Genomic DNA, 26,354 nt, shown 5'->3' on the forward strand with positions numbered 1-26,354 from the left:
GAAAAAAAAGTAATACAAAAATTGGATAAATAATAAAAAACCCAAAGCCAAATATTAAATTGTAAAACAGTAAAGAACACAAAGCTTTTATATGGATTTTATTATAAACTTCTTATACAGAACACTGCATGGTATCCAATTTATCTTCCCTGTTGGCTTTCCCTTTTCACTGGGTGATTGCTGGTTTCTGCAAACGTTCAAAGCACCTGCCTCTCTTCTTCCACTTGAGTGTGATGTACCTGCCTATTCCTTCTTTGAGTGCTGATAATAGCTTGGTTTAAATGACATTCATGTACTGTATGGATATTAATTTTGGCACACTAGTGATTCTTGCAAAAGTAGAAACATCTCAATCACAATACCTACAATCTTGTGCAGTTATAGAATGTTATATGAAAGTGGGATAAGTATATATGCAAATTTTTATTTTTACATATGAAATCAGATAAGTATTAATTTTAATATAAAATATCTCTGGATAAAATTGTACCAGTTACATTATGATACAATATCATAAGTTGTAATATAAGAATTATTGTAAAATAGACATTGAATGGCTAACTTGTCAAAATGATAAGAAAATTATTCTAAATGTATAGTAGGAAATCAGAAAATCTTTACTTTTTGTTTAATTCTTTCAAAGTTGTTAGGTAATTATAAATATAGATGTGAACACTGCTTATCAACATGTGTGAGATGTAATACATCCTTAAAAATAACAAGTAAGAATGAAAGTCAAAGTGCCAATACATTTGTAACTTTTAATTTCCTTTTCTTCCCCATTAATTTAACTGATCCTTCTTGATCCTTTAAAAATTGAACTTTTAAGCATAGACCTCATGGTTAAAGATTTTTGACTTATATTTTGTATTTGTAGAATCCATAACATAATTGATGAAATTATAATCAATGAAATATATAGAAATATATAATTAAAAATATTTTATGAGGTATCAAAAACCAATTTATATAGAAATTATAAAAATGCTAAATTTGCTCATAAATATTTTTTAAACAAAATTAAAAGCAGTTAATATAATTGGCTTGTTAAAGGCATCTTTATTATCTAATTGAGTACTTATGGATGACTAAATATTAGAAATTTTAGTAAATATATATAGCGAATATCAATCTCTAACACAAAGGAGTTTGGACTTGGAATTTATTATTCATCTGTATAAAAGATTTATATAGTTTGGAATACATGATATATTAAATATATGTTTACATATAATTATAGGTATATAACAAGTGTAGATTCTTGACCTGAATTCATCTTGTATTTATCACTTATGTGTCAAGTGATTTTTAAATTAAAAATATTAAAATAAATCTGCTTCATCCTCATATCAGAGAACAGTTAGGACATGTAAACATTGAAGAAGAGTAGGGTATAATTCACTCATTTTTCCTTTGCAACAAGAGAATCTCATTTGTTATGTCTCTATTAACTCTAATAAAAAGAACAATCTGCCTTAATTGGCTCAAAATACAGTCAAGCATAACATAAAATATTTCTTTTTTTAACCTACTCTGCTGAACTGATAGGAATGATCATATGTGTAAATAAAAGAGGCCATTTCAAATCATGCTTGTACTGTGAATAAAAGAAAAGCTATGTTTCAATATTGACTATAGTTCATCTAGATATGAACTCAAAACTTAAAAAAAAATACAAACCCCTGGGCAAAGAGAAAAATGCAATTATTTTGTTTAGTGTTTTAAGACTTAATTATGTTTAAGTTTAATGCACTCTAAAGAAAATGGTCTAAAGAGAAAAGTTTACTCCATCTGTGTTAAATTTCATATTTAAGTGCTTAAGTCTCACATTTGCTAATCTGGAAAGTTTCTGATGTTAGAGCGCTTGGATTTCAACTTTGGGTAGGGTGATGCCTTTAATTCTCAACCTGATTAGTTCTTCTTCTTCTTTTTTTTTTTTTAAATCTAATTAAAATTCTAGAAGCTGCCATCAGAAAATAGTAACGATTTGGGAAATGTATAAGCCGATATCTTAAATATCACGCTGACATTTGAGAAAGAAAAAAAAAAAGGACAAAATTGACATTAAAGCATCCTTTTGCAAAACAGAAGTGTGCCACATTGGAAATACTTACAAATATGTCCACTAGAACTATTACTTACCTGGGAGTCAGGTGCAATTAGTAGAACATAGAAACTGTTTCCTAGTCTAAGAACAGACCAGTGTCAGTTAACAGAATGAATTTATCAAAGGTCATCTTTGCAAATGAATAAGCACTGCTGGGTGAGCACCATTTCCACTCCTTACACTGGAACACTGTGGGAAGACAGTGCACAGATGCATTGCTGTGAGCTAAAATTGAATAACTTGCAGCTCTTACATTGATGTTCCAAACTAACAGTTTTATTAGAATAATAGCTTTTAGCACTGCTGCCATGTTTACTGATGTATTAGAACATCAACGAGAGGAGATGTCATGGTCCTGTGAAGGCTTGATGCCTCTGTGTAGGAAATGACAGGGCAGGGAGGTGAGAGGGGGTTTCGGGGAGCACCCTCTTAGAAGCAGGGATATGGGGGATAGGTTAGGGGCTGTGCAGAGGGGAGATCGGGAAAGGGGATGACAGTTGAAAAGTAAATAAAATATCAAATTAAAAAAGAATCCATATGAATGTTATAATCTCAAAATAAAAAATTAATTTTGTATAGTTTATAGAATGTATATAGTTAATTATATTATTAAAATCATTAAAAGTCAGCCACTTGTATGATTCCTACCCAATAAGAATCACAATATTTCCCATGCACATTCCCTAGTTAAGTTTCTGCTATGTGTGCTCATTTGTCAGTAATTGGTTTTACACATTTTGTTCTTCACTAGAGCATTAATATCCCATAAAATTTTGTAATAATTGAAGTTTTTGGATTTTTTTTTAGTATCATAGCAAATGTTGAATCTTTTTTATTGAGTAACTTTTTTGGTTAGTTTTTACTTAGGACTAGTTCACTTTTCATTTAACAAATAGTTTCTGAGACTCTAGGTTTTACTTGATAACCCCACTACTTACAGGAGATTTGAAAATCAATACCGAAGCAAAAAATATTGCTTCAAAGTATACTGTGAATTTCATTTTATGAAGAAAGAATTGAAAATATTGCTATGGCCAGAACGAGTAAATACACACAGATCTGTTTGGAGGATGTCAGGAGACGGAGTAGAAATGCAGTTTTCCTCATGGCGATGTAGGCAGGTTGAACTCCAGGGCCGTGTTTCTGTCTCTGCCTAAGTTTTCTCTAACATTGGGGTTCTAATGTCCATTGACTACACTGTTGTTATTACAAAAGAGAGATATTGGGGAAAAGAGAGACACGGAAAATATAATTGGTTTCATAGCTTGTGTGTTTTTAAAATTTGAAGCTGAGACTCAGAATGTACTTATGATCTTGGAAATATAGTGGAATATAATTTTGCCAAACTGTTACATAACTGAAAGTGTTACTTCATTAGGGCTTTTGAAAATGGCCTGTGATTGTATAAAATATAAAATATGAGTATGAATATGTAAGAAGTCTACTCCAGATCAAAACAGAATAAAGGGACAGCTGTTTGTGAGATCAAAATTTATATTTATTTATTTTTATAAAACTCAAAAATTTAAATTAATGTATATTGTAGAAAGAATGGATTGTACTTTTAAATATTGCCATAGATCCTATAGAATGTAAGAAAAAGTTAAATATAAGTAGTTTAATGTATGTTTGTTTCTGCAACTTAATTTCCCCATCTTTACTTAACTTTATATTTACTTACTGTTATAAATTAGCTAAAAGCATCTCTTTGTTTCTGTTTTTGTCTTTGTGATGAATCTGTGTATATGTGAGCAAAAATGAGCATGACTCTTGGTGCATGAGTGTAGGTTAGAGGTAGCTTTTGGTTTGGTCTTGCCTTTCATGGTTTGAGATGCTATCTAATGTTTGCTGTTGTGTTGTTACTGCTTTATAGGCCAACAAGCCACAAAGCATAGTCCTGTCTTTGCCTTCCATCTCTGTACAGATCTCAAGATTATAGATGTGTCTGATGTTACATAGGTCTCGAGGATGCAAACCCAGGTCCACACATATGTCAGCAAGCACTTTAACATCTTAGACATCCTCTCTCCATCCTTTAAATTTATCTTTTAAAAAATACATGGATAACTATTTTTAATTATGTTTTTGTAGGGGTTGCCGGGCCCACCAGGTGAAAAGGGTGAAAATGGAGACGTTGGACCCATGGTAGGTTTGTATTCTCCAGGGTTTCAGTGACACTGTGCCTGCCCACAGTACACATTTATTTATTTATTTTTATTTCTTTTCTTTTCTTTTTTCTTTTTTTGCTAAAGGGGTTTTATTTAGTTGATTAATCCATTCAGCAATATTTGAAGGTTTGTCTTATGCCATACCAAGCTCACGTCCATGACCTATTTCTTACTATCTTTTTAAAATTAATTTATTTTTTACACTCCATATTGCATCCTGCCTTCCCCCCCATCCACCCTCTGACTGCTGACATCCCTTACATCCTCCCCCTTGTCACCCCCTGTCTCCATGTCGATGCCCCATCCAGACCCCACCTGACCTCTAAACTCCCTGGGGCCTCCAGTCTCTTGAGGGTTAGGTGTATCATCTCTGAATGAACACAGACTCAGAAGTCCTCTCCTGTATGTGTGGTGGGGACCCTACATCAGCTGGTTATGCTGTTTGTTTGGTGGTCCAGTGTTAGAGAGATCTTGGGGGTCCAGATTAATTGAGACTGCTTGTCCTCCGACAAGATCGCCCTTCTCCTCGGCTTCTTTCAGCCTTCCCTAATTCAACAACAGGGTTCAGCTGCTTCTGTTCATTGGTTGGGTGCAAATAATCTGCATCTGACTCTTTCAGCTGATTGTTGGGTTTTCCAGAGTGCATTCTTGTAGGTTCTTTTTTGTGAGCACTCCACAGCCTCAGTAATAGTGTGAGGCCTTGGGACCTCTCTGAGCTGGATCCCTTTGAGCTGGGTCCCTTCCCAAGAAGGTCTCTGGAACTTCTTTTCCTCAGGCTCCTCTCTATTTCCATCCCTACAGTTCTTTCAGACAGGAACAGTTATGGGTCAGAGATGTGTCTGTGGGATGGCAACTCCATTGCTCACTTGATGCCCTGTCCTCCTGCTGGAAGTAGGCTCTATAAGTTCTCTCTCCCTTCTGTTGAGCATTTCATCTAAGGTCCCTCCATTTGATTCCTGAGAGTCTCTTACATCCCAGGTCTCTGGTGCATTCTTGAGGGTCATCCAAACCTCCTATTTTCTAAGGTTGCCTGTTTCCATTCTTTCTGTTGTCCCTCAGGGCTTCAGTCTTTTTTCCTCTCTTAATACCAAATCAGGTTCCTCTTTCTCCCCCCATCCCCCCGTTGTCATACACTTTTGCTCCCAGGTCCCTCCCTCACTCCTTCCCTACTTGTGATTGCTTTCTTCTCTCTTCCTAGTGGGACTGAGGTATCCTTACTTGGACACTTCAGCTTGTTGACCTTTTTGAGTTCCGTGGACTGTGTCTTGGGTTTTCTGGAAAAAAATTGGACTTATTAGTGAGTACATACTATGCATATCATTTTGGATCTGAGTTCCCTCACTCAGGATGGTATTTTCTAGTTCCATCCATTTAATTGCAAAAGTGAGGATGTCCTCATTCTTAATAGCTGAGTAGTATTCCATCGTGTAAATGAATCACATTTTCTGTATCTATTCTTCTGTCATGGGACATCAAGGTTGTTTCTAGCTTCTGGCTATCACAAATTAGGCTCCTATGAACACAGTGGTACACGTGCCCCAGTGTCATGGTAAAGCATCTTTTGGGCATATTGCCAAGAGTGGTATTGCTGGGTCTTTAGGTAAACCTATTTCCAATTTTCTGAGGAACTTCCAGATTGATTTCCAGAGTAGTTGTACCAGTTTCCAATTCCACCTCCAATACAGGGGTGTTCTTCTTTCTCTACATCCTCTCCAATATTTGTTGTCACCTGAGGTTTTGATCTTAGCCATTCTGATTGGTGAAAGATGGAATCTCAGGGTTGTTTTGATTTGCATTTCCCTGATCACTAAGGATTTTGAACATTTCTTTAGGTGCTTCTCAGCCACTCGAGATTCTTCAGTTGTGAATTATCGATTTAGTTCTATACCCCATTTTTTTATTGAATTGTTTGGGTTTTTTTGGTGATTAACTTCTTGAGTTCTTTATTTTGGATATTAGCCCTTTATCAGATGTGGGGTTAGTGAAGGTTTTTTTCCCAATCTGCAGGTTGCTGATTTGTCTTATTGACTATATCCTTTGCCTTGCAGAAGCTTTGCAGTTTCATGAGGTCACATTTATCAATTCTTGATCTTAGAGTTTGAGCCATTGGAATTCTGTTTAGGAACTCTCCCACTGTGACAATGAGTTCAAGGCTCTTTTCCACTTTCTCTTCTATTATATTGTATATTTGGTTTAATGTTGAGGTCCTTGATCCTCTTGGAATTGAGCTTTGTGCAAGGTGACAAATATGGGTCTATTTTCATTCTTCTACATACAGACAGTCAGTAAGACCAGCACCATTTATTGAAGATGCTTTCTCTTTTCCATTGTATATTTTTGGTGTCTTTGTTACAGATCAATTGACCATAAGTGTGTGGTTTTATTTCTGGGTCTTTAATTCTAATCCATTGATCAACATGTCTGTCTCTGTACCAGTACCATGCAGTTTTTTTTTTTTTATCACTATTGCTCTGTAGTAAAGCTTGAGGTCAGGGATGGTGATTGCCTCAGCTGTTCTTTTATTATTAAGAATTGTTTTCACTTTGCTGGTTTTGTTTGTTTGTTTCTTTGTTTTTTGTTGTTTTGTTTTGTTTTATTTTTGCCTTTTTAGATGAATTTGAGAATTGCTCTTTCCATGTCTTTGAAGAATTGTGTTGGAATTTTGATGGGGATTGCATTGAATCTATAGATTGCTTTGGTAGGATGGTCACTTTTACTATGTTAAATCTGCCAATCCATGAGCATGAGAGATATCTTCATTTTCTGAGATCTTATTTGATTTCTTACTTGAGAGACTTGACATTATTGCCATAGAGGTCTTTCACATATTTGGTTAGAGTTACTCCAAAGTATTTTATATTATTTGTGTCTATTGTAAAAGGAGTTGTTTCCCTAATTTCTTTATCAGACTGTTTATCCTTTGTATAATGGAAGGCTACCAATTTATTTGAGTTAATTTTATATCCAGCCACTTTGCTGAAGTTGTTTATCAGGTGGAGAAATTATCTGGTAGAATTGTTGGGGTCTTATGTATACTATCATGTCATCTACAAATAGTGATGCTTTCATTATTTTTCTTTACCAATTTGTATCCACTGATCTCTTTTTTTTTTTTTTTTTTTTTGTCTTATTGTTCTAGCTAACACTTCGAGTACTATATTGAATAGATATGGGGAGAGTGGGAATTCTTGTGTTGTCCCAGATTCCAGTGGGATTGCTTTTTTCAAGATTCAAGTTGTCTCCATTTAATTTGATATTGGCTGTTGGTTTGTAGTAAATTGCTTTTTTTATGTTTAGGTATAGGCCTTGAATTCCTGATCCCTCCAATACTTTAATATGAAGGGCTGTTGTATTTTGTCAAATGCTTTTTCTGCATGTAAGGAGATGATCATGTAATTTTTTTTCAGTTTGTTTATATAGTGAATTAGGTTAATGAATTTTCATATATTAAAACAACCTTGCATCCCTGGTATGAAGCCTACTTGATCATGGTGAATGATGGTTTTGATGTGTTCTTAGATTCGGTTTACAAGAATTTTATTGAGTATTTTTGCATCGATATTCGTAAGTGAGCTTGGTCTGAAGTTCTCTTTTTTTGGTTGGGTTCTAGTATGCTTTAGGTATCAGAGTAATTGTGGCTTCATAGAATGAGTTAGGTAGCATTCCTTATGCTTCTATTTTAGGGAATAGTTTGAAGAAAATTGGTATCAGATCTTCTTTGATGGTCTGGTAGAATCTTATTGATTCAAAGAACCAGCTTCTGGTTTTGTTGATTCTTTGAATTGTTTGTTTGTTTGTTTATTTATTTGGTTTTTGTTTTGTTTCTATTTGGTTTATTTTGTCCCTGAGTTTGACTATTTCCTGCCTTCTATTCCTCTTGGGTGAGTTTGCTTATTTTTGTTCTAGAGCTCTCAGGCATGCTGTTAAGTTGTTAGTGTAAGATCTCTACAGTTTCTTTACCAGGACTCTTAGTGCTATGAACTTTCCTCTTAGCAGTGCTTTCATTGTGTCCCATAAGTTTGGGTATGAAGTGTCAATATTTTCATTAAATTCCAGGAAGTCTTTAATTTCTTTTTTTATTTCTTCCCTGACAAAGTTGTCATTGACTACAGAATTTTTCAGCTTCCTCATGTATGTGGGATTTCTGTAGTTTTTTGCTATTTTTGTTGACCCAGCCTTAGGCCCTGGTGATCTGATAGGATGCATGGTATTATTTCAATTTTCTTGTATCTGTTGAGGATTGTTTTGTGACCAATTATATGGTTGATTTTGGAAAAGGTACCATGAGGTGCTGATAAGGTGTATTCTTTTGTTTTAGGGAGAAATGTTCTGTGGGTATCTGTTAAATCCATTTGGTTTATAACCTCCCTTAGTTTACTATGTCTCTGATTAGTTTCTGTTTCAGTGACCTGTCCATTAGTGAGAGTGGGGTGTTGAAATCTCCCATTATTATTGTGTGTGGTTCAATTGTGTTTTGAGTTTTAGTAAAGTTTTTTTTATGAATTGGGGTGGTCTTGCATGTGGGTCATAGATGTTCAAATTTGAGACTTTCCCTTGTTGCCTTTTGCCCTTGATCAATATGAAGTGTCCTTCTTCATCACGCTTGATAACTTTTGGTTGAAAATCTATTTTATTGGATATTAAGATGGCAACTCCTGCTTGTTTTCTGGGACCATTTGCTTGGAAGACCTTTTTCCATCCTTTTAATTTGAGATAGTGCTTGTTTTTGTTATTGAGGTGTGTTTCTTGTATGCAGCAAAATGCTGGATCTTGTTTGCATATCCAGTCTGTTAGCTTATGTTTTTTATAGGTGAGTTGAAGCAATTAATAATTAGAGATATTAAAGAGAGATGACTGTTGGTTCCTGGTATGTTTGTTTTTGTAGGTGGCTTTATGTGCTTGTGGCTCTCAGCTTTTGACTTTGTTGTAAGATGCTTAATATCTTATCCATTCTTTGGTGCAGGTATTTTCCTTGTGTTGGAGTTTTCCATCAAGTATCCTATGTAGGGATATGTTCATAGATAGATACTGTTTGAATTTGGTTTTATCCTGGAATATTTTGGCTTCTCCACATATGTTGATTAAGAGTTTTGCTGGATATAGTAGCCTGGACTGGCATTTGTATTTTCTTAGAGTCTGCATTTCCACTGACCAGGCTCTTCTGGCTGTTGAGAAGTCTGGTGTAACTCTGATAGATCTACCTTTGTATGTTACTTGGCCTTTTTCCCTTGAAACTTTTAATATTCTTTCTTTGCTCTGTGCACTTAGTGTTTTGATAATTATGTGACAAGAAGATTTTCTTTTTTGATCCCTTTTTTTTTTTTTTTTTTTTTTTTTTTTTTTTATGTCCATCTTTTTCTTTAGGTTGGGGAAGTTTTCTTCTCTTATTTGTTGAAGACATTTTCAGATCTTTTGAGCTAGGAATCTTCTTTCTCCTCTATTCTGATTATNTTGAGAAGTCTGGTGTAACTCTGATAGATCTACCTTTGTATGTTACTTGGCCTTTTTCCCTTGAAACTTTTAATATTCTTTCTTTGCTCTGTGCATTTAGTGATTTGATAATTATGTGACAAGATTTTTTTTTTTTTTTTTTTTTTTTTGGTGTTCTATAGGCTTCTTGCACCTTTATGTCCATCTCTTTCTTTAGGTTGGGGAAGTTTTCTTCTCTTATTTGTTGAAGACATTTTCAGATCTTTTGAGCTAGGAATCTTCTTTCTCCTCTATTCTGATTATTCTTAGATTTTGTCTTTTCATTGTGTGCTGAATTTCCTGGATGCTTTTGGTTAGGATTTTTTTTTTAATGTTTTGAAATTTTCTTGACAGTTGTGTCAATCTCTACCTATTGTATTCTTCACCTGAGATTCTCTTTTCTATATCTTGTATTCTGTTGGTAATATTTTCATCTGTAATTCCCGACCTCTTTCCTAGGTTTTCTATTTCCAGGTTTGCCTCCATTTGTGTTGTCTTTATTGTTTCTACTTCCACTTTTAAATCTTAGATCCTGTTTTTCAATTCCTTCACCTGTTTACCTGTGTTTTCCTATATTTCTTTCAGTGAGTTATTGATATCCTCTTTAAAGGACTCTATTATCTTCATGAGATAGGATTTTAGGACATATTCCTGATTTTCAGGTGTATTGATGTATTCAAGGCTTGCTGTGGTGGTAGAACTAGATTCTGATGATGCCCAAGTATTTTGGCTTCTGTTGCTTATGGTCTTGTGCTTGCCTTTCACCATCTGGATATCCCTGGTGTTTGTTGATCTGAGTGACTGTATGGAGTCTTCCATTTCTGTCCCTGTGTTGTTTCAGGTCTCCTAGTAGGTCTGTATACCTTGCTATATCCAACTTCCTGTGCAGCCTTCCAACTGGGGGCTCTTCAACTGGGGGCTCTTCACATGAGCAGAAAAGCTGCTGATCTGTTGTCCTGGCTGCAGTAGATCTCCTGAGAGGTCTTAAGACAACTGCTCTGAATGCACATTTCTTCATTACAATTTGATCCTTTTAACAAAACATTTTTAATATTGTGCTACTTTCCCTCTTTAATTCCAAACTTTGTATTATTGCTTCATCAAAAATAAGTAAATGTCAATACTATTTCAAATATATAAGTCATTTTGCTTCATAAACTTTAGAATAATATTGTATACATACATGACATTAAGTGGTGCACATATTTAATGAGTCCAAATAACTTATGTGATGCAGTGCCATATCAGTGTTTTGTGAGTCTTTTTCTTTGGATGCTGGTGTGGAATATGTAAAGAATATGTAGCATTCATGAATATATAGGATTTCTATAATTACTAACTATGGAAGGATATTAAAATTTATTATACTTTGTAATAAATTCTAGAATTATTGAGAAATATATTATTAACAAGAATATTATAACAAAATTTTGAATTTAATACTAGAATTCTTTACTTCATGACATCAACCTAATCTTTCAAGTATACATTTCAAGGAAATAATTTTTCAAAGTGTATGAAACTGGATGATATTGGATAAATATATTTATTAATTCCTATCCATCCAACATTGATGACAGTTTCAATTGACTTCACATTTTCACATTTTTATGTTTTACTGAAGGTTTTTATACACTGTATCCTGAACATGCTTTTCCCTTTCCTCCAGCTCCTCCCCACCCACTTACTTCAGGGTTTCTCCCACTCTTTTTAAAAAAGCAAACAAACAATAATAAAATGCAAAAAAAAAAAAAAAAAACCTTATAAGGTCCCACAAAAATCAGAAACTAAAATATACAAAGAAAAGACCAATAAGACAAAAAGAAAAGGATCACACAAATAAACCAAAATGAGGCAAAAAAAAAAATTACAAGAATGCATTTGCATTTGTTTTGTGTTGCCCAACTATGCCTGGGCATGGGGATTGTATTTTGAAGTTTTCATAGTTGTTATTTCTCTCTTATTCACCTTAATAGCAATACCCAGGTTTATTGTTGAGAAAACTTTAAAAATTATTCTTATCATCAGCAAATGTAACTGCAAGGAGTATACCGTACATATTACTGACTAGGCCATACTCCAGAACAGCAGAGGACACACTGGAGTTTTGTTCTTAGGTCTAGTGGTATGTATGGTTCCATGAGTTGCTCATGCATTCTCCTTGAGCATATGATAATGGTCACATTAGAAATGACTTCGATTTTTGTATAAGATTTAACGTATTTTTTTAATTGTAATGACTGGGTATTCACAACTGTCTATTTTCTTTAATATTACATCATATTGCTTGATTTATTTATTTCACTTTGAACAGTCTTAATTGCCACCAAGGTATAAGGGATATTACTCAGCAATTTAACAAATGTGTTTGTTGGGATAATTTCAGTATATATCCAGAACATAGATGGTTCATTTTGAAAACTGAATCCAATGATTACTTTCAATTTTCGATTGTCAAACCTAAGAATCCATACATACGATAGTGTACACACAAATTACAAACAGGGTCCTTTCATTCAATTTCCTAATTCTAAAACTGGTCCTGTACTGTTTTTGTTGTTGTTGTTGTTGTTTTTCTTCCAACTATATGTTTGTTTTATGATGTTGAATATTATTACAAAAAACATCACTATGCATATTGTGAATAATTTTTACTTCCTGGGTTGTTCTCCTGTTCATTTTTTCTGAGTGCTAATCTCCTGTCAGTGTGGAAAGGGTCATTTGCTAGTGTAATATTGTCTTCATCTAGCATGTTGATAACCCTGATATGCTCCCATGACTGTGACTTTATAAACACAAGCCTAACTTAGTTTTCTCAAAATTTAAAAATGTTAACTGCATCTGTATGTGATCACGTCAAACTTTGTTATTGTCTTTTCTAGGGTCCACCAGGTCCTCCTGGCCCACGAGGCCCTCAAGGTCCCAATGGAGCTGATGTAAGCACTGTGAACTATATGCTAGTTAATTCTGAAGGACACTCTGTGCCTGCTTTGTAGTCTGGAAAATGGGTTATAAGATCCAATGGAGATAATCACATCATGGTTTATTCTTAGAAGTGGACAAGAACTCAACACTTGTCCACTTGTGCTACTCCATTATAGAAAGAAACAAATGGCTTTTCCCATGATCATGTCACCACTAATATAAAATAGTTTCTCAGTTCACACTAAGTATATACTTACTGGTAAAAAATGTTATTTGTTTAATGATAAAACATGTTCAGAAGAGTATACTTACATCTGTGATATGATAAATATTCTGCAAACGATTATTGAAGTCTTCAGTTCAAGCATTTTCTCTGGTAATGATGTGAAAGGATGGTAGTTGGCTTTGAATGTACCAGTGTAAGCGTGTACTCTGAATACCTGTTACATATGCAAACGCATAAAAGCCTATCCATCAAGCTTCGCCTCATGCATTTTCAGTCTATAAAGCATTCAGGGAAATATGTGCATCTGTGAATCCTCTCATTGAAAGGAAACAGTTTTTCTTAGACCTTTAAAAAGGACATCTCTGTGAAAATGAGATCCAGCATTCTGAAGAAACATTATAGAATTTGGAAATGCAATAGTGTCCCCATGCCGGAAATACCTTCAATAGATTTGTAGGCCTGTGTGAGCTGCTTCTGACTTCCTGTCTTACAAGTGAAGCCACCTGTTCTCCACATTCTTTTGCATATGATTTTTTTTTATGCCTGCCTTTAATTTTATCAGATCAGAACTAATGAAAGAGATCAGTAGCTGGTAAACTGGAAAAGCATGTGTGGCTTCTATTACCTTGAAGATATTTATTGCTTAACAATTCATAAAGGGGTTGTTTCTCCCATGAATTAAGTCATCCTTAGATGGAATCATGCATTTGATTCAATATAAAAGCATACCACAAAACTCCTCATTTTTGTATGGGCACAGACATTGGAATTGTGGTTCATCTATTGAAAACATGAGAGAATCTACCTGAAGTTGGAAACAGATGTAATATAGTTAATTGCTTGTTGTTAGTAAATGTGGCAACTGAAGAAATTGTTACTTTTTTCAATCCTTCGACTTACTCAGAATCCCTGAACATAATGCTTTCTTGGAAAGCTCAAGACACATGTTTCTGGGGCTGAGCAGTTCATTAAAACTATAACTCTATTTCTTTTTCTACACTGCAGGGACCACAAGGACCCCCAGGCTCTATTGGTTCAGTTGGTGGTGTGGGAGACAAGGTAGGGACATGCTGGCCAAACCAGCTAGAATTAAAGAGCTTTGACATTGTGGGACGTATTTTGTAGGCTGCTAACATGAGTTTGGTGCTAAGTGTTGTACATATGTATACATATTCAGAATTATTTATTCTAGAACCTTCTCAGATTGAAATTAAGTGCTGCTTTTGTGTGTTTTGTATTGACGCCTGTGGCAGCCATGAATACCGGGTGTGGATTGTTTCCTGTTTCAGTGCTGTATCGGAATTATCATTATCTGCTTTTGTGGACTGGAAAGCTGAGGCTTGGTTAATTACAGTGATTTGGTGACTGTTTCTTCATTAGAAAGTGACAAAGCCAATCTCCATTTCAACCTCTGAATGTCTGAGGAGACTACAGTGTCTTTCATTAGTGACACTTGGGACTTAAAGCAGAGGAAATACTTCTCTCCAACTGAACTGGGGAAGAAAGGAGGCTTTCACATCAGAAAACAATTAATCACTGATTTTTGTCACCTTTTCATTGCTAACACTTCAGCCTGTCTCTGGCACTTTTCAAAGCAGTTGGCATGTGCCACAGCATCTGTGTTCAGAATAGCTCCTTTTTCTGGTAAACATTTCATCTTAAAAAATCTGGTCTTCCTTTTAAAAGAAAATGTTAGAATGATTCTTTGATTTTTTATTTATATATTCATTCTCACATCTTAATAGAATTTTAAAGAAATTTATCACTGATATTTGCTTCATTTCAGAATTTTTTTGCCAGTTTTGAAAGAACAAAAATGATTCATTCCATAAAAATATTATACAGGAAAAGTATGTAAAATATTTTAGCTGCGGTGTTTTTTATCCCAACCTTGACACATGATTATTTTATGCTTTAAATTCTTTCTTGACACATTTTACTTTATAGTTAAGTTCATTTGTTTTCATTAAATGAGTTACCTCTTCAAAAAGCAGTGTAATGAGATTAGACTGCTTTATATTGGTATTTACTTCTGCTTCACATTCTGTCTCTTGTATTTATAATTAACTGCATATGACTCACTATTCAAATAGCTCATTAACTACTTAATTAGAAACAAATTACACTTTCTAATTCTTCATGGGTAAAGAAGGCAATTTCTTTGACAATTGTTTTTAGGAGCTTTGTTCATAATCTCAAAGTTAAAGCTGTATGTTGAGACGGATGAAATTATCGGAAGAAAAAGCCTCATCACGTCTAATTGTTCTAGCATAAAATGCATGTCAAGCCAGCATCCAAGAGACCACTGTTGGAAAAATCCCTCAAGCTTTACCCCAAGCCTTCTTTTTTGAGAACATGTCCTAAGGGCTCTGAACCTGCCCACAGAGTTAGGAATATTCTGTAGTTTCACTCAACAATTCATTGCGCTTCACCTCTGTCCCAAAGATTGTTAATGCTAAGAGAAAGTTTTAAGCACTTTTTAATGTTTACACAACTTCTATGAAACTCATAAAATAGGCACCTTTTCCAAGATATTTGAAGTTTGTGGGAAGTCTCAAACCACTGTAATGAATGTAGTGTTTGTTAAAACAATTTCCTGGGACATTGTTCTTTTCACAAAATCATAACTGGATAGCATTCACAATATCTTCATTTAAATATAGATTACGTTTTTTTAAGTCATTCTTTATTGGTTATATGACTTGGAAAATTGTCATCTCAATTAAAGTGAGATCATAAAAGCTATCAAATTTATAATATTTAAACACTCAATTTCAGGAATTTTGATTACTTGCACTCTGTGCCTCCCACTGATTTCCACTAAGTTCCTTCCACAGGACCATCAATATAGGCCAACGTATTTTGTTATCAAGAGAGTGAATTTATACTTTAGTAAAAATCAACTTGTAATTTTGCATCAATGGTCCTGATTATAATATGGTTTTGATGCCACACAAATGCAAACTCTCGGAAAATGTTCCGATTTTTGTTATTGCTTGGTGGTGATATGGGTTCATGTGCTTGACTGAATCTATCAAAACCACATCAGAATTTAATTTGTTTCCTCACTTGAATTACTGAGATTAGTAATCCTAGTTCTCCTTCCTTTTGTTAGTGTTTCAATGTGTTTTTTGCCATACATAAATGTAGTGGTAGTCTAAAATAGGATTGCCATGATAAAGGTATTATTGCAGATAGAAAACACCATTTTTGTGTTTTAATCCTCATGTGATATTTTCTTTGTAGGGTGAACCTGGAGAAGCAGGGAACCCAGGGCCCCCTGGGGAAGCTGGCTCTGGTGTAAGTCTTTTAATACTAAAACCAATATTCGGCTTCATTAAACCTTTAGGAATTCTTTTTAGTGTGTTTGAACATTGAACTTGAATTGTAATACTATTTTTTACTCTCTCTTTCCACCCCAAAAAATATGAACATAACTCAAAGACAATATGTTTAGTAACTGAAAATCCTCCAGATACTTTAATTAGTATATGAGTTTTGAAAGAAAGACTGCATTTGCATGAGTGAAGTCACTAAAACTATAACGTGTTCATTGCATACATTGTGTTTGGTGGATTGTACATAATAAAAACCAACAAACCTTGCTACATTAAACAAACCTGTATTAATTAAAATTGATCATTCTAACTTAAATTAAGCTGCTATAAAAAAATACTACATTCCCTTTGCAATCTCGAGGTATTCTTACTGTCTAATGTGCAGGGTTCGTAACTACTGACCTGTAGCTCCTATCGTTCAGTTCCTGATAGATGTTTTGCAATGCAGAATATAGACTCCAGTAGCAGAGCACATTCCAGCCCACAGTACTAATGTGAAAACCTTGAAACAGAGCTTGTAAAGTAACTCTTTCTTTTGTTTGTGTTCTGAAGGGTCCCAAAGGAGAGAGAGGAGAGAAAGGAGAAGCTGGGCCCCCTGGTGCTGCAGGTCCTGCTGGTATTAAGGGGCCACCAGGTGATGATGGTCCCAAGGGGAACCCGGTGAGTTTGTCTTCTTTAAAGTGAAATTTGTATCTGACTCATTGCTTAGCTTTCCATAGATAGACTAGAAATGTGGGATTCTTGTGAAACCTATGTCATTATGTCATTTTATATTTTCACATACATTAATTTCAGTTTTATTTTGTTCATTTATTCTTCTATCTGGAACACATATCTAACCAGCCTTTGAGATAACTTTAAGCTGTTAAAATAAAAATACAACATGATGATCCTTTCTTTTTAATCTGTTTATTTTCCTTTTTTTTCATCTCTATAGGGACCCGTTGGGTTTCCTGGAGATCCTGGTCCACCTGGAGAACCTGGTCCTGCAGTAAGTGTCATGTAGGAATAAAAGGATGCTTGGGTGGGGCTGTTCCCTCAGTCTTAAGGAACATTTGTTTTTTTTTAAAAATGTATTAAAAGTGAACTACAGTCAGAATGCCAAATGAAGAAAACAGTGATTGCATTGATGACAATATCTATCTAACTGATGACTCTTGCACCTTGGTTATATGACTCTCCTCTTCATTTGGACAACTATTGAGACTTTTTTTAGAATACAGAAGGAGCATCTATACTTCTATTTACAAAGTTCAAACTTTTATTTCTTAATCTTCTTTACTATGTAAATCCTACCTGGAATTGCTTCATGTCTGTTCCTGATGAAAGGAAGCACTGGGGATCTACACTAATTTTGTCTTCAAACGTTCCTTATATCAAAAGAGAACTTTACAATCAATTGGTATGGAAAGAGCAAGGAACACCATAATCTAAAAAATATGTGTTATAGTATTGTTTGTCCATGTGATCACAGTTTACTTCAACAGTCTACCAAGACAGTCTGTACAAGTTTTGTGTCTTTATAATAAATATAACAAGAAATATTTGGGTTAATTTTCACTGTCCATTACAGGGGCAAGATGGTGTTGGAGGTGACAAGGGTGAAGATGGAGATCCAGGACAACCAGTAAGCAAGTCCTTACCTTTTTCAAATCTTGGGTAGCCCATACATTTTTTTTAAGGTGATTCAAAGAGATCAAGTTTAGTTAAGTTTGTTTGACTGAATCATCTCATTTTATGTGTTGTGTATGCATTTCCGAAATATGTCATTATAGATTTATGAGCTACTATGGCAAATTCTTTTACTTAGGGATTATTTTATAAAACTTTTATCTACTCTTCTCCTATCCAATATATCTAGGCTGCAGCTTTGCCTCAACTCCTCCTAGTTGCCCTCTCCCCAATTGTCCCCTCTTCTCCCAGAAAAGAACAGGCCTTCTACGAACAACAGAATATAACACAACAAGACACCATAAGACCATATACAAACCCTCACATCAAGGCTGGATGAGGCAGACCAGTGGAAGGACAAGCAAGGGTCACAGAAGCAGGCAATAGAGAAAGAGACATACCCACTCTCACTTACTTATAAAAATTACTTTTTAAAATATAAACAAGTAGTATAAAGGAAAGGGAGCCTAATAGCTTGCTGGGGTTCATGATCTATTTTAGCCAAGACACTAAATAAAAGTATCATATAGACATTTTAATTTTTTGGAATGACACAGAGTATTTAGCCAGGTGGGTTACTTAGGAAGGCAAAAAAAAAAAATATGAAGGACATAAACTTTAATAGGTTTTAATACAGCTTCATTTCTTTCAAGGATCTCTTTATTAGGTATCAGGGGTCTAAGGTAGACTTATGCACATATTCCTCATAATTCTCTTCCCAGTAGCATTAAAAATGCTAAGATTATATGAGAAATTTAGAGGTAATAGGCAGATATACTCACTGCTTGCAATCTAAAACCTGTGTCTGTGTCTGTTAGGTGTTTGCTAAATACCTATTGCCACTTTTGAAAGGAAATTTAAGCCACTTTCTTGTATCTATGAAGATGTTTGCTGAATAAACATACCAGCTCACTCTATGAATATCTAAAAGCAATTCATGTATCTGAGTAGTAGGCAAGGCTTTTAGGAATGATTGATGTGTGTACATGAGACAAGAGTCAGTTTCAGTTTGTATAGGGTGGATTTATGTTGGTTATGACAAATACCTAGCTTACTAAACAGTGTAATTTTACATTTCTAGGGTCCCTCTGGTCCATCTGGTGAAGCTGGCCCTCCAGGTCCTCCTGGAAAGAGAGTAAGTTTTTTTCTCATTCATTTGAATTATTCACTATATGTTTAGATTGGTGTTACCCATGCAAACTTTAGGCAGCTTCCAAGGAGGCTGAAAAATAACCACTTTCCTCAGTGTGTCAGAATCATCACTACCTCAGAATACACTTTAACCATTTTGCTGTCATAGCTGAAATGAATCAAACAACTCCTCAATTGGGAGTTACCTGTTTCTTTGAACAATATTAACTGCTTTTAAACAAATTTAATCCATAGTGTTCTCCAAGGGGTGAAATGTCCAAACCTTAGTGCACACATTGTGAAAGTATGAATGCTTATCAGTAGATGGAGCACAGACTTGCATCTATACTGTAGATTGTTTTTTGTTGTCAAACTTCATGGATTTGGTGTCTTACTGATGTGCAGAGACACCATGGCCAAGGCAAGTCTTATAAAGGCAACCACTTAATTGAGGCTAGCTTACAGTTTCAGAGGTTCAGTCCATTATCATCATGGCAGGAAGTGTGGCAGGCAGTGTGGGGTAGACATAGTGCTTGCTGAAGTTGCTGAAAGTTCTATATCTTGCTCTGAAAGCAGCCAGGAGAAGATTATCTTCTGCAGGCAGCCAGGAGGAGGCTCTGGACCACTGGCCACACTTGGGCATATGAGACCTCAAAGCCCCACCTCCACAGTGACACACATCCTCTAATAAGGCTATGCCTCCTTCAATAAGGCCATACCTCCTAATTGTGTGCTTTCCCATCAGCAAAGAATATTCAAACCACCATATTTGGAAATAAGATTCATAATGAAGCAGAGTTTTTATAAAAAACGATAGTATTAATTTAGTAGTGATGGTCATAGTAACTGCTGTTGGTGAGGTGAGATGTCTCCGTGGGTAAAGGTGATTGCCCGCAAGGCTGAGTCCTATGCTCAGTTCTCTAGGTCCACATACCAAAAGGAGAGAATTGACTTCTGTAGTTTTCCTTTGACCTCCATACACATATCTTGGTAGACATGCACACAATACTAAATAAATAAATGAAGTAAAAAAATATATATATATATATATAAACAGATTCTGACCGATTCGGTTCTATAGAAGAACCAAAGAGATTTAAAGATTTTACTTAAATTAGAAATAATAATTTTGTGTATTAATGGACAGGAGTTTGATATTTTAATGCATATCTATAATATACATTGATAAAGCCGGTTAATGACCTTTCCCTCTGTTCATATTTCTTATGCTTGAAGGTCATGATCCACAGATGGTAGGTTAGCTTATTATGAACTGTTGTCATTCCATAAGTGTAGTGAGGTCTAAAACACAGGTCTTTATCCTAGCTGTGTCTTTTCATCTGTTAACTAGTAATGTTTTATCCTCGTCCCTCTGCTCTCCTGAGGAACAACTAGCTTATAGTATCTTTTACATATAAGTGAGGACAGGGGCCACTTTTCTTCTAGTGTCCATGTCTGTCTTATTTCCTATGACATAATGTCCTCTGATTGCATTCCTCTCACAAATGACAGGATCTCACCTTTATGTATGGCTGACTAATATCCCATCAGATAGAATTGCCACATCTCTGTAAACACTAGTCTGTTGATCCCATATCTTAGCAGTCATTCCTGGGGCAGTAATGAGAATAAGAGTGCTGGGAGCTCTTTGCCTGGTGCATTTAATTCCCTCTGGAAATATAATCAATAAGGGGAGAGGAAGACCATATGTTAGATCCACTTTTACTCCTTTTGAGGAACCTCCACACTGTTTTCCTTGTAGATATTTTTAATTCCTGGAATGATGTATGGCAGCAGCCTTTGCCTTATCTCTTCAACCTTTGCGGTTTTGATAACAGTCATTACCTTGTGAGCATTTCTAAAGTATCTCTTGTTTGTTTTCACTTCTTTTGACAAATGTCCACTCAGATCAGTGGCCCATTTTTAATCAGAGCCCTCATTTGGTAGTTGTTGCTACTGATCTATCCAGTTCCTTTTATGTTCTGCACTTTAATGTTTTGTCAAATAGTTAGCAGAATTTTTCCCCCACCTATTGATTTTCGTTCTCCGTAGAAGCCTTTTTATTTGACATTATGCCATTTGTCTACTTCTGCTTTCCTGTGTTTTGGCAAGCGTCAAAAAATTATTGTTCATGCAGATGTCTAATAGTGCTTCCACTATGCTTTCTTCAACTAGTTCCATATGCTCGGTTTTACAGTATGGCCTGTAATTGGGCCAAAGATAATTTTTATAAAGAACAACACTTAAGGATAAGTTCTCTAACATTGGTTATCTGTAGATGTGTGGTTTCTTTCTGAGATCTCCAATTTTTCCACTATTCTGTCTGTTTTTTTGTTGTTGTTGTTTGTATTCCCCATGCTATTTTTTTTTTTTTTTTTTTTTTTTTTTTTGTGACTCTGTGTTTCAACTTGAAAGTAGGCTTGTTCTTTATGGTCAATATTGTGTTGACTACTGGGAGCTCTTTGGTGCTTTTACATGAATTTTAGGATACATTGTTGATATCTTGATAGGTATCCTTCAATGTCTATTTTCACTTTAGATTTTTACTTCTTCCGTAATTTTCTTTGTTGCAGTTTTTATCTTTTTTTTCTATTAAGTTTATTACCTTCACTTTCTGTCAAGTTTATTACTTTTGATTTTTGATTCTTTCATTTGTTGAATGTATATGTTCAACAGCCTTCTGCTCTGGAATCTGTAGTTTAATCTATCAAAAAAAGATGTGAATCTTTTCTTATTATAAATTCAAGAACTTATTATTACTTTATTATTACTGATGCTGTAGTAAAATTAGAGCACAATAGGTTACAAATGGCTTTGAGTAACTAGACTCTCAGATTATGGTCAAATAATCGTCCTTGTCAACAGTCAAAGGTCTCAATGCCCTTTAACTATATGGGTGGATGAATTGGGAATATATACTGATAATTCAAATTTAAAATAAAGACATTTGCTTTTAGAAATGCTCTTAAAAATTCCTATATATGTAAGTAGATAATACATGGCAATGCTAAAGTAAGGTATACATCCAATTAACATTACATTATGTGTGCAAAGTCCCAGTTTAAATTGGCACCACTACAGATCATGCATGTCCTCAGAAATACACAGCTCAAAAATAAAATTAAAGTGGCTAGGGAAATGGCCCAATAGTTAAAAGGACTACTGATTTTCTAAAGACCTAAAGCCCTGAGTCCTATGCATGCATAGTCTTCAACTGTGAAGTAACAGTAACTCCAGTTCCAGGAGATCTTCTGGCTTTGATTGGGTACCTGTGTATACATATCATAGGCACATACAGATAAACACACAAACACATAAATACACACATTTAAAGGTAAATATTCAGAAATAATACTAAATGTTCTAAAAAATTATTTATATTTTACTTTTAACTTTAGATACTCTAAATTATAGTATTTAGTTCATAGACAATTTTCGATTTTTAATGTAAAACTAAGACACTTCACTTGCTTAATATTTGTATAAGTATTTACTGAGATAGCTAATTTCACATTAAATTCAGCATAGGTAATTTTAATACTATTTAGTCAATACCCCTCTCAGTCTATGGTTTTGTTCCTTATTACTTAATTTTCAAGATCCATGATATATATACATACCCAAGTACAACCACTTTGTACATGAACATGACCTACTTCTGAGCCACTGAAGAATTTCATGCCTATCCATCCCATCTATGGATTTTTGCTTCTACAAGAATGATCAGAATGTAAAGTGCTTATCATAGAAAATCTCTCATCTACCTACACTGTAGGACTCAGATATGACATTAAATCCTCTGAAAGTCTTCCTTTCCCCTAAAATAGATCAAATATATACTATATAACTGCCCTCATTTTCATACTTTTTACATTTACTGATTTTAATAAACCTACATGTCTGTCTTTGTATTAAATTTCTGTACACTCCTCATGGTTTTCATGTCCTTTTGTATTTATATTCATCATGCACAATATATTTTGGATCACAAGATATACTTAAGTATGTTGAGATGTGAGTTGCAGAATGAACAAGTTGCAAGATCATATCATAAACAGTAGTGGAAAAGAAATTATATGGTGCCTATTTCTTCTGATTTGAGAAATGTAGTAATAGCTACTTTCAGTGATACACTTAACAACTTTCTTTTATGTAAACATGAAAAATAACTAAAACTGAATTCTCAATGGGACCTGAATATATCTGTTTGTGCTGCCATTTCAGAATATAAAGGCTGGGTGACTTATAAGGAAAAATTGCATTGAGTTCATAGTGGTGTAGGTTGAGTCATTCAACATAAATAGTCTATACTAAATAAAGGACTTCTTATCACATTACCTTTGTATCATAAGCGCATACCATAATATAATGATCATGAGGAAGGATGGTGAAGGGGAGAGCCTTGGAAGAAGGGAAAGAGAAAGAAAAATCAAGAGAAAGAGAGAGCGGACTATTATTCCAGTAAATTTTACTATTGCTACTTTCAAAATAATACTCATTCAGATATCTTAAAACATACATTCCATTGCCTAGTACAACAAGAGAATTTCTTGTTCAACATGGTAATAGTAGGCAAAGTTAAGCATGTGCTGAATACAGATTCTGCTGAATAAACAGTTGTACTGCAACCTGTTCTTCAGGATCTGCTTCTCCCTCTTAAAAAATAAATCATGCGAGTGCATCAAGGACATGCATTTGAATTACCAATTGTGATTCAGCACATTGCTCTCTTCTTAAGGAGCAGTGCATAGACTATATACTCATCTTTTGATTGGAGGCACCTTGAATGTCCACTGTAACTGCATGATTGTATGTGTAATGAGTGAGCTTACAGTAGTTATACTGAAAAAAAATTGGTCAAAGATGCCTTCATTGACTCTTACATGTAAAGTGAGTTCCCAGAACTTGAGTTTGATGAAGCAATTGCCATTTATTTCATTTGATAATTATGGTATGGAAAGAACATGGAAAATATAACCTTTAATCAAAGTAGAATACTGAAACATATGAAACAAATGTTATCTCACATCTCACTGAATATTGCCAATGCATCTACTGTTTCACCTCAATATCTAATCTCAGATAATTTTTAAGATTTATTTATTTATTTTATGTATATGAGTACACGGTAGCTGTCTTCAGATACACCAGAAGAGGGCATGGGATCCCATTACAGATGGTTGGGAGCCAGCATGTAGCTGCTGAGAATTGAACTCGGGACCTCAAAAAGAGCACTCAGTGCTTGTAACCATTAAGCGATCTCTCCAGTCACCTCACTTAGTAATTTTAAGTATGAGCATCAAGAAAGTTGAACGGATGGAAAGCAAGAGGAACTGGGGAAATTACTTAGAGATCATTATTCAGTGTTTCTTTGCATACACTTTTCTGTGACATTTTGAGCATAATCGTTTTGTCTCTATTCCTACCATTGTAAAAATGACATTACTTTAATCTTATGTGTTTATGAATTAAATCTTTCCATAAGAATGAAACTCCTCTGATGGCCTTTATGATTGTGATGTTTTTCTAGCTGGTGCACAATCCTAGATTGGATGAGTATTTTGCTGTACATATAATGAGCCACTTCTGAAGCATTTCTAAAGTAAAAGCTGTAAATATTGTTTGATATATTCCAGGAACTCCAAGTAATTTTAAATGACAAATAACCCTTAGCATTTATACTCATACTACGTTTTTTATTCATCATCATTTTGAGACTTGATTTTGCTCTGTAGTTCTGGCTATCCTGGAGCTCACTGTGCTGATGGAACTGGCCTCAAACTCACAGTGATCCACCTGCTGCTGCTTCCTGCATGGTGGCTTCAAAATCATTCATCAAACTATTAAAGTTCAGCTGTCTTTTTACTGTCTACATCAAGGTTATGTAGTGATCTTCAGCTTACTTAGTTGGTGACTTATCTTAAACTATCTAAACGGGAGTTTTTACATGAACTTAATGTTCAACGTCAGCAATGTTTTAAACAGAAAGATAATATGAAAGTACAACTTCGTGGTCTAGCAACAGTTCCCAAATTTCAATAGTGCTCCTCAACAGCATTTCTTTAAGGTGGTACATATTTAACTACAATTTTATGTTTACAGGGTCCGCCTGGCGCTTCAGGTTCAGAAGGAAGGCAAGGAGAAAAAGGTGCTAAGGTAAAACACGAGATGGAGATGTGGTAGGCAGTTTATGCATGCACCGAAGGCATATGTTTCAACACATTAAATGATATTATGAGCATTATTCTTAAAAATGTGCCTATGCATTGTATTTCCTTTTCAAACAGGGAGAAGCTGGTGCTGAAGGACCTCCTGGGAAAACTGGCCCTGTCGGACCTCAGGGTCCTTCTGGAAAGCCTGGTCCAGAAGGTCTTCGAGGCATCCCTGGTCCTGTGGTGAGCATTTCTACTAAAAGGGACTCCTGTGAAAATAACCTTAAGTTTTAAAACCTATGAGTTAAAATGCCTATAAGGTTGTTGCTTCATAGCCTGTAATTTTCTCTATGGACATCCAATTATTTCTATTAAACTTATTAAGTAACTTACTTTAAACAACTTAATAATTATTTAAAATATCTCATTCATTTTATTTACAAAATTTTATAAAATTTAAAATTTATGATTTATTTTATAATTTTGTGGGAAAGTTCTCATTTATTAATACAGAAGAGGAAACTACATCCTAATATGACAGCAATGAAAGTTTTCAGACATATTTCAGAATATGTATATAGATGTACATATGCTTATATAAATATATGTGCATGGACACATAACCATATATGCATACACAGGTTCACAGAATAAAAATTTTAAAAACTTAGACTATTTGTATGTTTTAAGGTAGTAAAATTTACAGATGCTAAGTTTTTCTAAATATCCAACATTTAAAAGTGAGAGTTATTATTTTGTTTGGCAAACAAAGTTTCATTTTCTTTTGTGTAGGGAGAACAAGGTCTCCCAGGTGCTGCTGGCCAAGACGGACCCCCTGGTCCTCTGGTGGGTAACATTTTTTCGTTATTTATAAAGAACCCTCAAAAAATACTTTTGTAAGCTAGAATTTGTGAATGTTTATCTTATAAAGTGGTTTGTTCCTTTCAGTAAGACTATTAGACATTCAAGGAGAAAAGTACTCCTGATAATAACATGGAAAGATTGCCAGTTGGCCCAGAGAATATTTCTTTTTCACACACTTTAGATGAAAAATATCTTTTCCACTCAGATAAAGTGCTACTAATGATACAGCTCGTAATTTTCTCAGTGCAGACAGTTCTACAAAATTCATGTAATTAAATTTTGCTTCCTGGACATGTTGGCACA

At 34.6% G+C, this 26,354-nt stretch overlaps 1 protein-coding gene across 4 annotated transcripts in view; it reads left to right on the forward strand.

Annotated features, from left to right (window-relative positions):
* Positions 1–26,354, forward strand: part of Col11a1 (collagen type XI alpha 1 chain) — a 187,134-nt gene that overhangs the window by 137,185 nt on the left and 23,595 nt on the right. For all 4 annotated transcript variants that reach the window (XM_021159058.1, XM_021159057.1, XM_021159060.1 and 1 more), the window contains 11 exons: positions 4,199–4,252; positions 12,627–12,680; positions 13,901–13,954; positions 16,142–16,195; positions 16,786–16,893; positions 17,171–17,224; positions 17,807–17,860; positions 18,986–19,039; positions 25,138–25,191; positions 25,323–25,430; positions 25,980–26,033. In XM_021159058.1, coding sequence (XP_021014717.1) covers positions 4,199–4,252; positions 12,627–12,680; positions 13,901–13,954; positions 16,142–16,195; positions 16,786–16,893; positions 17,171–17,224; positions 17,807–17,860; positions 18,986–19,039; positions 25,138–25,191; positions 25,323–25,430; positions 25,980–26,033 — 702 coding nt within the window. The remainder of the gene's footprint in view (positions 1–4,198; positions 4,253–12,626; positions 12,681–13,900; positions 13,955–16,141; positions 16,196–16,785; positions 16,894–17,170; positions 17,225–17,806; positions 17,861–18,985; positions 19,040–25,137; positions 25,192–25,322; positions 25,431–25,979; positions 26,034–26,354) is intronic.

This window comes from Mus caroli, chromosome 3, assembly GCF_900094665.2.
Source record: "Mus caroli chromosome 3, CAROLI_EIJ_v1.1, whole genome shotgun sequence".
NCBI lineage: Eukaryota > Metazoa > Chordata > Mammalia > Rodentia > Muridae > Mus > Mus caroli.